General features: G+C 42.1%; 1 protein-coding gene across 1 annotated transcript; it reads left to right on the top strand.

Annotated features, from left to right (window-relative positions):
- Positions 1 to 3,856: 3,856 nt before the first annotated feature.
- LOC311111453 (guanine nucleotide-binding protein G(o) subunit alpha-like) lies at positions 3,857 to 13,508 on the top strand (the record flags this gene model as incomplete). The annotated part of the gene is made up of 8 exons (XM_084154186.1): positions 3,857 to 3,974; positions 4,136 to 4,178; positions 8,437 to 8,578; positions 8,915 to 9,075; positions 9,701 to 9,829; positions 12,776 to 12,905; positions 13,000 to 13,153; positions 13,321 to 13,508. The coding sequence occupies 8 exons, from the start codon at positions 3,857 to 3,859 to the stop codon at positions 13,506 to 13,508; spliced, it is 1,065 nt and encodes a 354-aa protein (XP_084010312.1).
- Between the last annotated feature and the right edge of the window lie 966 nt (positions 13,509 to 14,474).

Raw genomic sequence — 14,474 nt, 5'->3', positions numbered from 1 at the left:
GGCATATTTGGGGAAACTCAGCCCCCCCCCCCCCACACACACACACACACACTGTGACACATTTTGTGTTGTTTTGGCTCTGTTCTCCAGCACTTTGAATTTGAAATGATACAATGACTATGAGGTTAAAGTGCACACTGCCAGCTTTAATTTGAGGGTATCTTCATCCATATCGGGTGAACCGCTTAGAAATTACAGCACTTTTTGTACATAGTCCCCCCATTTTAGGAGACCAAAATTATTGGGACAAATTCACTTATTTGTATTAAAAGTAGTAAAAGTTTAGTATAGGTCCCATATTCCTAGCACGCAATAATTACATCAAGCTTGTGACTCTACAAACTCGTTGGACACATTTGTGTGTGTTATGTTGCTTGCATGTACAGTACCAGTCAAAGGTTTGGACACACCTACTCATTCAAGGGTTTTTATTTATTTGTACTATTTTCTACATTGTAGAATAATAGTGAAGACATCAAAACTATGAAATAACACATATGGAATCATGTAGTAACCAAAAAAGTGTTAAACAAATCAAAATATATTTTAGATTTTAGATTCTTCAAAGTAGCCACCCTTTGCCTTGATGACAGCTTTGCACACTCTTGGCATTCTCTCAACCAGCTTCATGAGGAATGCTTTTCCAACATATGCTGAGCACTTGTTGGCTGCTTTTCCTTCACTCTGCGGTCCAACTCATCCCAAACCATCTCATTTGGGTTGAGGTCGAGTGATTGTGGAGGCCAGGTCATCAGATGCAGCACTCCATCACTCTCCTTCTTGGTCAAATAGCCCTTACACAGCCTTGAGGTGTGTTGGGTCATTGTCCTGTTGAATAACAAATGATAGTCCCACTAATTGCAAACCAGATGGGATGGCGTATCGCTGCAGAATGCTGTGGTAGCCATGCTTGTTAAGTGTGCCTTGAATTCTAAATAAATCACTGACAGTGTCACCAGCAAAGCCCCATCACACCTCCTCCGTGCTTCACGGTGGGAACCACACATGCGGAGATCACCCATTCACCTACTCTGCATCTCACATAGACATGGCAGTTGGAACCAAAAATCTCAAATTTGGACTCATCAGACCAAAGGACAGATTTCCACCGGTCTAATGTCCATTGCTCATGCTTCTTGGCCCAAGCAAGTCTCTTCTTCTTATTGGTGTCTTTTAGTAGTGGTTTCTTTGCAGCAATTCGGCCATGAAGGCCTGATTCATGCAGTCTCCTCTGAACAGTTGATGTTGAGGTGTGTCTGTTACTTGAAATCTGTGAAGCATTTATTTGGGCAGCAAACTGAGATGCAGTTAACTCTAATGAACTTATCCTCTACAGCAGAGGTAACTCTGGGTCTTCCTTTCCTGTGGTGGTCCTCATGAGGGCCAGTTTCATCATAGCGCTTGATGGTTTTTGCGACTGCACTTGTTCCGTATTGACTGACCTTCATGTCTTAAAGTAATGATGGATTGTCGTTTCTCTTTGCATATTTGAGCTGTTCTTCCATAATATGGACTTGGTCTTTTACCAAATAGGGCTATCGTCTGTATACCACCCCTACCTTGTCATAACACAACTGATTGGCTCAAACACATTAAGAAGGAAAGAAATTCCACAAATTAACTTTTAACAAGGCACACCTGTTAATTGAAATGCATTCCAGGTGACTACCTCATGAAGCTGGTTGAGAGAATGCCAAGAGAGTGCAAAGCTGTCATCAAGGCATAGGGTGGCTACTTTGAAGAATCTAAAATATAAAATATATTATGATTTGTTAAACACTTTTTTGGTTTCTACATGATTCCATATGCTATTTCATAGTTTTGATGTCTTCACTATTATTCTATAATGTAGAAAATAGTAAAAATAGAGAAAAACCCTTGAATGAGTAGGTGTGTCCAAACTTTTGACTGGTACTGTATGCATTGGTGAGTGTGTGTGTGTGTTTATGTCTGCAGTGCAGTATATGTAAAAGTGAATGTGTGTGTGTGTAACTATGTGTGTATGTGTGTGTGTAACTCTGTTTGTATGTGTGCATACACACATAGAGTGAGTAAGGAATATGTTTCTAAACACTTCTACATTAATGTGGATGCTACCATGATTACGGATAGGCCTGAATAAATCGTGAATAATGATGACTGAGAAAGTTACAGACGCACAAATATCATACCCCAAGACATGCCAACCTCTCACCATTTCAATAACAGGGGAGGTTAGCATTTTTGGGGGGGTATGATATTTGTGTGTCTAACTTTCTCAGTCATCATTATTCCCGATTTATTCAGGACTATCCGTAATCGTGGTAGCAGCCACATTAATGTAGAAGTGTTTAGAAACATATTATATTCTTATTTACAATGAAAGTGACTCCAAAATGACACAATACATTATTTACCATTCATTTCTATTGGGCACAAAATAATCTGAAACACAACCAAAACAAACAGCAAATGCATCCAACAAGTTGTAGAGTCACAAGCTTGATGTAATCATTACGTGCTAGGAATATGGGATTATTTCTCAACATAACGGTTCACCCGATATGGATAAAAATACCCTCAAATTAAAGCTGACAGTCTGCACTTTAACCTCATAGTCATTGTATCATTCCAAAGTGCTTGAGTACAGAGCCAAAACAACAAAACGTGTCACTGTCCCAATACTTTTGGAGCTCACTGTATGTCCTGTTGCATTAGGGTAAGAGCAGGAGAGTTGAGTTGAATTGTTGGGGCTTAGTTTATGAAGGCTATAGGTTCAACCGAGGAAGGTTGTTGCGGAATTTACTTGTAAGGCTGTAGGTTTAACTGATAATTCAGGCTTTTGGTGTCAGTATAGTCCATTGTAAAAACCCTCCCACCTTACCACTCCACTCTTTGCACATGTGGATTAGAAGCTTTTAATGTGTACACACATACACACATAGAGTTACACACACATGCACAGAGAGACACCGACACAGAGACACACACAGATACACACACATTCACTTTTACACATACTGCACTGCAGACATAAACACACGCACATACACTCACCAATGCATACATGCAAGCAACATAACACACACACACACACACACACACACAGGATAAAAGCAATTGCTAGATTCATAATTAATACAATTGAAATGTAATGATATTGTGCTGGACTACCTTGTGTAGCCTATTGTTTCTGTTGACATTACATGAGCAAGGCCCTTAACCCTAATTGCTCCTGTAAATCGCTCTGGATAAGCGTGTCTTCTAAGTGACTAAAATGTCAAATGTAATAAAGTCTAATGTTTACCCACTCCTCGTTGATCATACACAGCCTATTTATAAGGACACGGAAGACAAGAATAGCCCGCTTCCAGTATCGTGCTAGACCACGCCTTTTATGTAATAAAAAGGCCTATTATACATTGTAGATTTAGCGAAATTATTCCACGAAAGCAAAATGTGTCTATAAAATCCCCCTTTGAATGTGGTCGCATCGGACGATTAGCGCCTGCCTTGGCTCTGACGTCAACGAGATTGTCTGCACTAGGTGAGTCTCGCGCTCACTGCCTTCCCTTCGCCTCCTCTCTCGGTCGGTTATTGTGAATAGATTGAACGATGAGATCGCTCGCGTTCGCTTTCATCAGTGCCGCCCTATAGAGACCCCTCAGCCCCGAGGCTCGAACACAACGACCCCACCCCCCGATCCAAGAGGGACGGAGAAAAAACCCTGCTCGGACCCGGCTTCATTTGCCCTCAATCCGGGCCTCATGCTGTAGCAGACTGAACGAGCGAGAGAGAGAGACAAACACACAGATTGAGTCGGCGAGGGACAGGGCGGAATAGAGGAGAAGAAGGGATTGTTCATTCGGCTCTAGCCATGGGATGTACACTCAGCGCCGAGGAGCGCGCTGCTCTGGACAGGAGCAAAGCCATCGAGAAAAACCTGAAGGATGATGGAGTCACTGCCGCAAAGGAGGTGAAACTGCTACTGCTTGGTAAGACACCGTTTATAACGGGGCTGCCCGTTCTGCACGGTTCGGTTGATATTGATGTAGATTGCATAGAGCCGGGCCGGGGCGGCAGGCGCTCTCCGTGGTCCTGATGTCATGTCACCCTAAAGACAACCGACTCTCACTCTACTCTCTATTCCCTTTAGGGGGAGGAGAATCGGGCAAAAGCACCATCGTCAAACAGATGAAGTAAGTGCTTTTTTTTTCTGATATAGGCGCCTTTGACGAGGCCTGAGATTGCGCCTCCCCTGCCCATAGTGAGGCTGAGCCGCTGGCTCCGCCATGTTTCCTCAGAGGCCGTACCTCTGCTGGTGATGCGAACACCTCTTGTAGACGGTAATCGGAGGCGGTGCTCACGGTCAGTAGCAGGCCGCCGGGGTGCTGTCCACTGATATGGTGCTGAAATTTACCCAGAGGTTTTTCATGTGTCTATCGAAAAAGAGGGAGGGCGTATACATGGGTGTTTGTGACTGTGTGTGTGTGTCTGTGTTTGTGTGCAGCCTGTATGTGTGTATTAGTGATGTCACTACAGCTCCATTAGCAAATATCTCTGGTTTAATCTTAATGGCTTTAAGTGCCTGATATCGCCCAAAGTACTTTGCCTATAAAGCGGATTTACTCAGAAAATATGGCATCTAAAACCTCATCTAAACCTTTCCCTTTCTCATCTAAACCACTCTCTTATCTAAATCACTGTTCTTTTTCTAAACCCTGTTGCTAGATTTCTTCTTTAAAGAAGAACTCTGTATCCAGGGCCCAACCAGAAAAGCATATTATATAATATTTTCATGCACATAATAAAACATGGCTGTTGCTATGCAGACATCCTCTCAAAAATCCACAATTTAAATTGTTTTGGGTTCTGTGCACTCACTGTACCTCAGCACACACTCATCTGCCCCACACACACCCTGCTTTTTCCATCACACACACTGCTCCCTCCACTCCACTCTGTTTCCTTCCATTCTAGCACTCTCTCCATATTTAATTATCCTGGGGGTTCTCCCTAGCGGTACAGACAGTTACCCAAAGGCATCTCTCAGGAGCCGCTTCTGTTGTGAACTACATATGTTACATTGGTTATATTATATAATGCCAGGATCGGGACAGGGAAAACTGATCCTGGAGCTGAGCTAGTATTTTTCCTTGTGTGTGTACACATATTTGTGCATTTGTGTAGTTTTGTATGTATATTGATAATGGTGTGTGTGTGTGGATGTGCTTACATCCGTATGTTTATTTGCTCAAATTTTATTGACACGATAAACCCCTTGAGATACCCCATCATGTTTTACAAAGGAGTCTTGTTTTCCAAAGGAGTGTAATAATAATAATAATAATAATAATAATAATAATAATAATAATAATAATAATAAATATACACTACATGGCCAAAAGTACGTGGACACCTGCTTGTCGAACATCTCATTCCAAAATCATGGGCATTAATATGGAGTTGGTCCACCCTTTGCTGCTATAACAGCCTCCACTCTTCTGTGAAGGCTTTCCACTAGATGTTGGAACATTGCTGTGGGGACTTGCTTCCATTCAGCCACAAGAGCATTAGTGAGGTCAGGCACTGATGTTGGGCGATTAGGCCTGGCTCGCAGTCTGCGTTCAAATTCATCCCAAAGGTGTTCGATGGGGTTGAAGTCAGGGCTCTGTGAAGGCCAGTCATGTTCTTCCACACCGATCTTGACAAACCATTTCTGTATGGACCTAGCTTTGTGCACAGGGGCATTGCCATGTTGAAACAGGAAAGGGCCTTCCCCAAACTGTTGCCACAAAGTTGGATGGACAGATTCGTCTAGAATGTCATTGTATGCTGTAGTGTTAAGATTTCCCTTCACTGGAAGTAAGGGGCCTAGCCCGAACCATGAAAAACAGCCCCAAACCATTATTCATCCTCCATCAAACTTTACAGTTGGCACTATGCATTGGGTTAGGTAGCGTTCTCCTGGAATCCGCCAAACCCAGATTCGTCCTTCAGACTGCCAGATGGTGAAGCGTGATTCTCTCCAGAGAATGTGTTTCCACTGCTCCAGAGTCCAATAGCAGTGAGCTTTACACCACTCCAGCCGACGCTTGGCATTGCGCATGGTGATCTTAGGCTTGTGTGCGGCTGCTCGGCCATGGAAACCCATTTCATTAAGCTCCTGACGAACAGTTCTTGTGCTGACGTTGCTTCCAGAGGCAGTTTGGAACTCAGTAGTGAGTGTTGCAACCAAGGACAGACGATTTTTACACATTACGTGCTTCAGCATTTGGCGGTCCCATTCTGTGAGCTTGTGGGGCCTACCACTTCACGGCTGAGCCGTTGCTGCTCCTAGACGTTTCCACTTCACAATAACGGCACTTACAATAACAGCACTTACAGTTGACCAGGACAGCTTTAGCAGGGCAGAGGAAATTTGAAGAAAACTGACTTGTTGGAAAGGTGGCATCCTATGACGGTGCCATGTTGAAAGTCATTGAGCTCTTCAGTACGGGACATTCTACTGCCAATGTTTGTCTATGGAGATTGCATGGCTGTGTGCTCGATTTTATACACCTGTCAGCAACGGGTGTGGCTGAAATAGCAGAATCCACTAATTTGAAGGGGTGTCCACATACTTGTAGTGTAGCGAGCAGCAATGAACGGGGTTCTCAGGATGACAGGAAGGACACAAGATCAAAGTGGATTTACAGTGGTTTAAATATACACATAAAAACAGATTCAGCCATCTTTTGACCTTTTCTCAAAGTACCATGGGCCTACATTCCAAATTTGGTGTCATTTGGTCCTATGGTTCATGAGTAGAAGATGTTTGAAGTATTTTTTGCATATTTTAGCATATTAGCGTTTGAGCTAATATGCATCTACTGGTATAGTGTGGCCATCTTTGAATGCATCAATGTTATTTTCTCAAACTCGTTAGGGTCTATTGTGATGAGTCCAAAGACCACATTTGGAGTGAATCTGACGTTTAGTCCATGAGAAGAAGATTTTTTATGATTATTTTAAGCATTAGCGTTACATAGTCAAAAAAAAAGTGAATTGTTAATAGTTTCCTTCTTTTTTTAAAGACATCAATGCCAAACTTAACATGGTTCATCATGGTAATGTATTTGATGACCACAAAAAGTTTCAAGCTGATAGGCTATTGTGAAGTGGATGTATCAATAACTCAGCCGTCTCTTAACCAATCCCTTAGCTTTTCTCAAACTAAGTTGTTATTTGGACTTATGGTTCATGAGAATATCTTTTTTAAAGGTTTTCCCAAATTTCCAAGATGGAGGAAAATCTATCCCGACGGACCTAATGGGTCCTTGCGGCAAATTTGTTCAGCTTGCGGAAAGACACCTACATGCAAAGTTTCACGTCACTAGGTCAAACGGGGCGGATATGAGGGTTTAAGTGAGACTGCTTATAACAGCACCACCTATAGGCCAATCGGTGCCTTCTTTTGACCAAGTTAATCATGGCGTCTAGTTTCTCTGTGCCAAATTAGAAAAACGTTTGTGTGTGTGTGTGTGTGTGTTTGTATGTAGCAAGGTATATTGATAATGGTATACAGCAATCTGTATTATTAAAAAGCAAGGCCCTCCTCTGAATGTTTTAATAGAACTTGATTATAGTGTACTAGTACAGACTAGCAAAGTGGTACACACACATTTAAGAAAGGCACATACTGAGGAAGGATATACAGCTTGAACATCTGTGAAAATAAGAAAATATAAGAAAAGGTAATTGAACATTTTACAAGAATTTGTTACATAATGTGTGAACCACCTTACTTTGTTACGTAATGTGTGAACCACCTTACTTTGTTACGTAATGTGTGAACCACCTTACTTTGTAAGAATAAGATCTTCATACATATGGGTTATGCACCTTTTTAAGTCGATGGTATACTTCTGAAGTGTATTCCAGACTAGGCTGCAGAGTTGAGTACAGGCTCAAGTTGTGTGTTCTCAGCGATGATGTGGTTGTTACTGGTGTAATGGATTTATAATCCGATCCTCAATATCAGAGCATTTCTCGTCAATGTTGTTAAGAGTGGTTTAAATGTACAGACCACCTTTGACATTACAAATGTCAAACCTAGAGTGGCTATATTGGCTGCTGCTGATGTTGCTGCTTATGTGTGAGTGTTTGTGTGTGGAAGGGAGAAGAAAAGAGAAGAGGAGTGGTACCCAGTGATGCGCTGCGTGTATTTGGGTGTGTGCTAAGGAGCAGGCGCTGCTTGACACTCAGAGCTCAGAGACAACCCTGTTCTTGGTCACATGCACGCTCGTACACTAGAGACACCAGCACACAGGCACATACACTAAAGCGTCTGCTGCAATGTGGGTTCACTGAATTGTGAATGTTTGTGTGTGTGCACTCATGCATGCACACTTAGCCTACGTACAGTACGTGTGTGTTATTTTGTATGTGTACTGATGTGTGTGTGTGTGTGTGCAGGATTATCCATGAGGATGGTTTTTCTGGGGATGATGTGAAGCAGTATAAGCCTGTGGTCTACAGCAACACCATCCAGAGCTTGGCTGCCGTCCTCCGAGCTATGGACTCTCTGGGCATCGAGTATGCTGACAAGGACAGAAAGGTGGGTACATGCTCCCTGTACAGGGTAGGGTTCATCCATAGTGTACAACCAATGGCAATTTCAAAACCTTACTTCAAAGTGTACTGTAAAGCAGACCTCAATGAGGATTCCAGTGGAGTATGGTGGTACACATCCAGGAATTCAGCTATACAGTCTTCAGCTCATATGTGTCTTAATAAATCTATGCATGTTTTTTTGTTTGTGTATGTGTGCTTGTGTACGTGTGTGCTCATGGGTTTGTTTGTGTGTGTGTGTGTGTGTGTGTGTGTTTGTTCATGTGTGGTGATGCATGGTCATATCTTTTGTACATAATATCCAATGTATGTGTGTGTCCAGGCGGATGCTAAGCTGGTGTGTGATGTGGTCACTCGTATGGAGGACACAGAGCCCTACTCTGCAGAGCTGCTGACAGCTATGAAGCGTCTGTGGGCCGATGCCGGGACCCAGGAGTGTTTCAACAGGGCCAGGGAGTACCAGCTCAATGACTCCGCTGCCTAGTGAGTACACACTAAGGGACCAAACATATCGGAATGCATGAAACTTGAAATTAAGCATAATTCATGCACTGACATCAATGGGAGATTTGTGAGAAAGTTCCAGTTTCATAACACACTCACATAAACAGAAAATTGGAATTTGACTCCATTAGCTGTCTGTTCTTGAACAGTAACACAGTGCAAAGGTTAGTCTTTGCAGTGACTGCGTTGGTTAGTCTTTACAGTGCAAAGGTTAGTCTTCGCACTGTATTTTTGTAGCTACGCTCTTAGAAAAAAGAGTTCCAAAAGGGATCTTTGGCTGTCCCCATAAGAGAACCCTCTTTGGTTCTAGGTACAACCCTTTTTGGTTCCCTCTGTGGAAAGGGTTCTACAAGGAACCCAAAAGGGTTCTACTTGGAACCAAAAGGGTTTTTACCTGGAACCAAAAAGGGTTCTTTAAAGGGTTCTCCAATGAGAACAGCCAAAGAACCCTTTTAAGTTCTAGATGGCACCTTTTTTTTCTAAGAGTGTATTACTGAAGCTCTATTTCTTCCTTTCTCTATCCCTTCCCCCTCCTCCCTCCTTCGCTTCCCCCTCCTCCCTCCTGTTTCCATTTCCCCCTCTCCTTCCTTCTTTCTCTCATTAGCTACCTGGACAGTTTAGACCGTATTGGTGCTGGTGACTACCAGCCCACTGAGCAGGACATCCTGAGAACCCGAGTCAAGACCACTGGAATCGTGGAGACCCATTTCACCTTCAAAAACCTGCACTTTAGGTTAAACCCACCACACACATAGATTTACACATACAGTACACAACCAGTCCAGTATATTTGTTTGTAGCATATTTGTAGTGTATGAATAAATGAATGAATTAATGAATGAATGAATTAATGAATGAATTAATTAAATTTTATTTTCGTGTCAAATCGCCAATTGGCAACCCATCCCTTATGGGATTAATTGACACATAAACAAACATTACAATAATTCACTGTGGTAATTAAATGATAATTCTTCTTCCGGTGTTCTCTGCATTGTGCATCGCATAAAGAGTGAAAAAATGTACGGTAAAATTCAATACATAATAGTAAATAAGGTTATCCAAACAATAATTATATCCCTAGAACAGTAAAATAATATACATACATACATACATACACACTGTATATATACACATACATACATAACATATACAGATAAATAAATACAGAAAACTAAAGAAACAGAAGGCATTTGAAGCCAGTCTGGCACCAAGAGAAGATTCATATGGGAGACAAGCCTATACACAATGTATATACACACACGTGCCATTTACCACACAGAAGCTAAATATTTTTACAATTTAATTATAGGTAGCCCTTTTTCTTTTATTCCAGGCTTTATCTAAATATTCCGCAAACGGAAATACACAATGGACAAAAAACCATTTTAGTTTCTCCTCATCGCTCAGCCACATAATGCCAGGGTATATCTGGTGGGCTTTCTGGAATAAGAGCAAGCGTATATCGTGGTAGAAAGGGCAATAGAGGATACAATTAGTTTCATTCTCTATTTCTTCGAGGTCACAATAGTTACATAGTCTTTCCTCTTCCATTTCACCACAATACCGACCTATTTCAATACGCAGAGGCAATATCCCTGATCTTACCTGTGCACATAGCGATCTCTTGCTTTTAGGTAAGTTATACATAATATATCTCTCACACACGAATTCACCCTTAATCAAACAAAAGGTTCTCAATTTAGGTTTATGATTAATCTCCTCCACCCATTTCTTTTCATATTGCATCAACAGTTGTATTTTAATCATATCTACAGTTGAAGTCGGAAGTTTACACATACACCTTAGCCAAATACATTTAAACTCAGTTTTTCACAATTCCTGACATTTAATCCTTGTAAAAATTCCCTGTCTTAGGTAAGTTAGGATCACCACTTTATTTTAAGAATGTGAAATGTCAGAATAATTGTAGAGATAATTATTTCTTTCAGCTTTTATTTCTTTCATCACATTCCCAGTGGGTCAGAAATTTACATACACTCAATTAGTATTTGGTAGCATTGCCTTTAAATTGTTTAACTTGGGTCAAACGTTTCGGGTAGCCTTCCACAAGCTTCTCACAATAAGTTGGGTGAATTTTGGCCCATTCCTCCTGACAGAGCTGGTGTAACTGAGTCAGGTTTGTAGGCCTCCTTGCTCGCACACACTTTTTCAGTTCTGCCCACAAATTTTCTATAGGATTGAGGTCAGGGCCTTGTGATGGCCACTCCAATACCTTAACTTTGTTGTCCTTAAGCCATTTTGCCACAACTTTGCAAGTATGCTTGGGGTCATTGTCCATTTGGAAGACCCATTTGCAACCAAGCTTTAACTTCCTAACTGATGTCTTGAGATGTTGCTTCAATATATCCACATAATTTTCCTTCCTCATGATGCCATCTATTTTGTGAAGTGCACCAGTCCCTACTGCAGCAAAGCACCCCCACAGCATGATGCTGCCACCCCCGTGCTTCACGGTTGGGACGGTGTTCTTCGGCTTGCAAGCTCCCCCTTTTTCCTCCAAACATAACGATGGTCATTATGGGCAAACGGTTCTATTTTTGTTTCATCAGACCAGAGGACATTTCTCCAAAAAGTACGATCTTTGTCCCCATGTGCAGTTGCAAACCGTAGTCTGGCTTTTTTTATGGCGGTTTTGGAGCAGTGGATTCTTCCTTGCTGAGCGGCCTTTCAGGTTATGTCGATATAGGACTCGTTTTACTGTGGATATAGATACTTTTGTACCTGTTTCCTCCAGCATCTTCATAAGGTCATTTGTGTTGTTCTAGGATTGATTTGCACTTTTCGCACCAAAGTACATTCATCTCTAGGAGACAGAACGCATCTCCTTCCTGAGCGGTATGACGGCTATGTGGTCCCATGGTGTTTATACTTGCGTACTATTGTTTGTACAGATTAACTTGGTACCTTCAGGCATTTGGAAATTGCTCCCAAGGATAAACCAGACTTGTGGAGGTCTACAATTTGTTTTCTGAGGTCTTGGCTGATTTCTTTTGATTTTCCCATGATGTCAAGCAAAGAGGCACTGAGTTTGAAGGTAGGCCTTGAAATACATCCACAGGTACACCTCCAATTGACTCAAATGATGTCAATTAGCCTATCAGAAGCTTCTAAAGCCATGACATCATTTCTGGAATTTTCCAAGCTGTTTAAAGGCACAGTCAACTTTGTGTATGTAAACTTCTGACCAACTGGAATTGTGATACAGTGAATTATAAGTGAAATAATCTGCCTGTAAACAATTGTTGGAAAAATTACTTGTGTCATGCACAAAGTAGATGTCCTAACCGACTTGCCAAAACTATAGTTTGTTAAAAAGAAATTTGTGGAGTGGTTGAAAAACAAGTTTTAATGACTCCAACCTAAGTGTATGTAAACTTCCGACTTCAACTGTATGTCTCCCTTAATTTGGTTTTCATAGTCAGACTGTTGAAAAAGGTCAGACATTTCAGTTGCCCAGGCTCCCCCTATGGCAGTTGGCATATCCAACAGTCTATTCCAGTCTCACCATAATGCTTTCCATCTCATCTCACAGGGTTCCCAGCCCATGTCCCCAGTTATTGCAAGTATAGGTGGAAACCTGTGGACACCTAAAAAGTAACGTACTTTGTGTAACATGTATGTTATGGCACGTTTATAACTCTCATGTTTCTTTCAGGCTGTTTGATGTTGGAGGTCAGAGGTCAGAGAGAAAGAAGTGGATCCACTGCTTTGAGGATGTGACGGCCATTATCTTCTGTGTGGCGCTAAGTGGCTATGATCAGGTTTTGCATGAGGATGAAACAACTGTAAGTACTTCACACACACTTCATACTACTCACAAACACGCCACACATATTCTCAAACATACATCTCATCTGTCTTATTTGGTATTTTCTGCAGAATCGCATGCACGAGTCCCTCATGCTCTTCGACTCTATCTGTAACAACAAGTTCTTCATCGACACCTCCATCATCCTCTTCCTCAACAAGAAGGATCTGTTCGAGGAGAAGATCAAGAAGTCACCACTAAGTATCTGTTTCCCTGAATATACAGGTAAGACTTCCCTCCAGTCCGCATACACACAAACTCAGACAGACACACATGCAGAACAGATGGTAGTAAGTCTCTCTCACTCTCTGGCGCTGTATCTCTCTTCCTCCCCCACTCTTCTTTCTCCTCTCTCTCGCCCTCACCCACCTTTCCTCCCAATCTCCCCATAGGTGCTAACACTTATGATGATGCTACCGCATACATTCAGGTGCAATTTGAGAGTAAGAGCCGTTCGCCCAACAAGGAGATCTACTGTCACCTGACCTGCGCCACTGACACAGGAAACATCCAGGTAGTGTTTGACGCAGTCACTGACATCATCATCGCCAACAACCTGAGGGGGTGTGGCTTATACTGAGGCCCAGCCCTGCACAGAGGTTGCATTGGAGGGTGTGAGGTGGTTAATAATAATAATAATTTTGATGATATTAAAAGGCATAATTATGTAAATCTACATGTCCAAAGGGACCCAAAGAGCTGCCGCCAGACACCACGACGGATTCTTTGCCATGTTCTGTTCCTCTATTCCTTTTTTTTTCTTCAGAATTCCACCACCCCTCTTTTGTTTATTTGTTATCAACATGTTTCCTACTGAATGTCTTTCATGTTTTGTTGTTGATTGTATGAACAACTGTAAGCTGTAAATCAGAAAAGGGGAGGTCCAAGGGGTATATTCAGTTTTCGTGCCATGTTTCGCAACAAATTAGATAGAAATGTTATGCATAGAGCAGAGAAGGTCCTATTTTCCTTGTGATAGAGATTTGTGTCCATTCTATACATAACATCTCTATCTGCAACATCCAGAACATTGAGCCCCACTGAATGTACCCCTTGGTGCTCCATTTGCAGAGGTGATGTTGTGCTCTAGGTGAGGATGTAATAGGGGAGGTGTTGTACTGGTGGCTGGGGCTCGTAGTTGGGGTTCTGTCCAGCGTTGGATAGAACACCCCTCTCTTTTGGACTCACACAGGGCTGCTCTACATGAGCTCCTTCTGCTCGGTTTTATTCCTCTCTCTTTCAAACATCCAGAAGGGTGGGCGGTTCTGTTTGTGTGGCAGGCTTTGCCATTGGCCTCCTGCAGTGTGATGAAATGCCTGTCAGCCAATGATATATCTGTGTCGGGAAAGTGTGATATCAGTGCCAACCTTCTGAGCATGACAGATAGGGGAATATAATTAGAGATCATTGATCACTTTCACACTATCTTTACAATATAACGTAATTGAAGGGACGCGTACGCTTTATTATCATCAAATTATTTATGGATTTTATTTCAACCTCATGCCCTCCTTGCTTCCTCCTACCTCCTAGAATCCCGTGCCAC

The sequence above is a fragment of the Coregonus lavaretus genome (assembly GCF_964263955.1).
Source record: "Coregonus lavaretus genome assembly, chromosome: 37".
NCBI classification, from domain to species: domain Eukaryota; kingdom Metazoa; phylum Chordata; class Actinopteri; order Salmoniformes; family Salmonidae; genus Coregonus; species Coregonus lavaretus.
The sequence above is the reverse complement of the archived record's forward strand: the minus strand, read 5'-3'. Positions and strand labels throughout refer to the sequence as shown.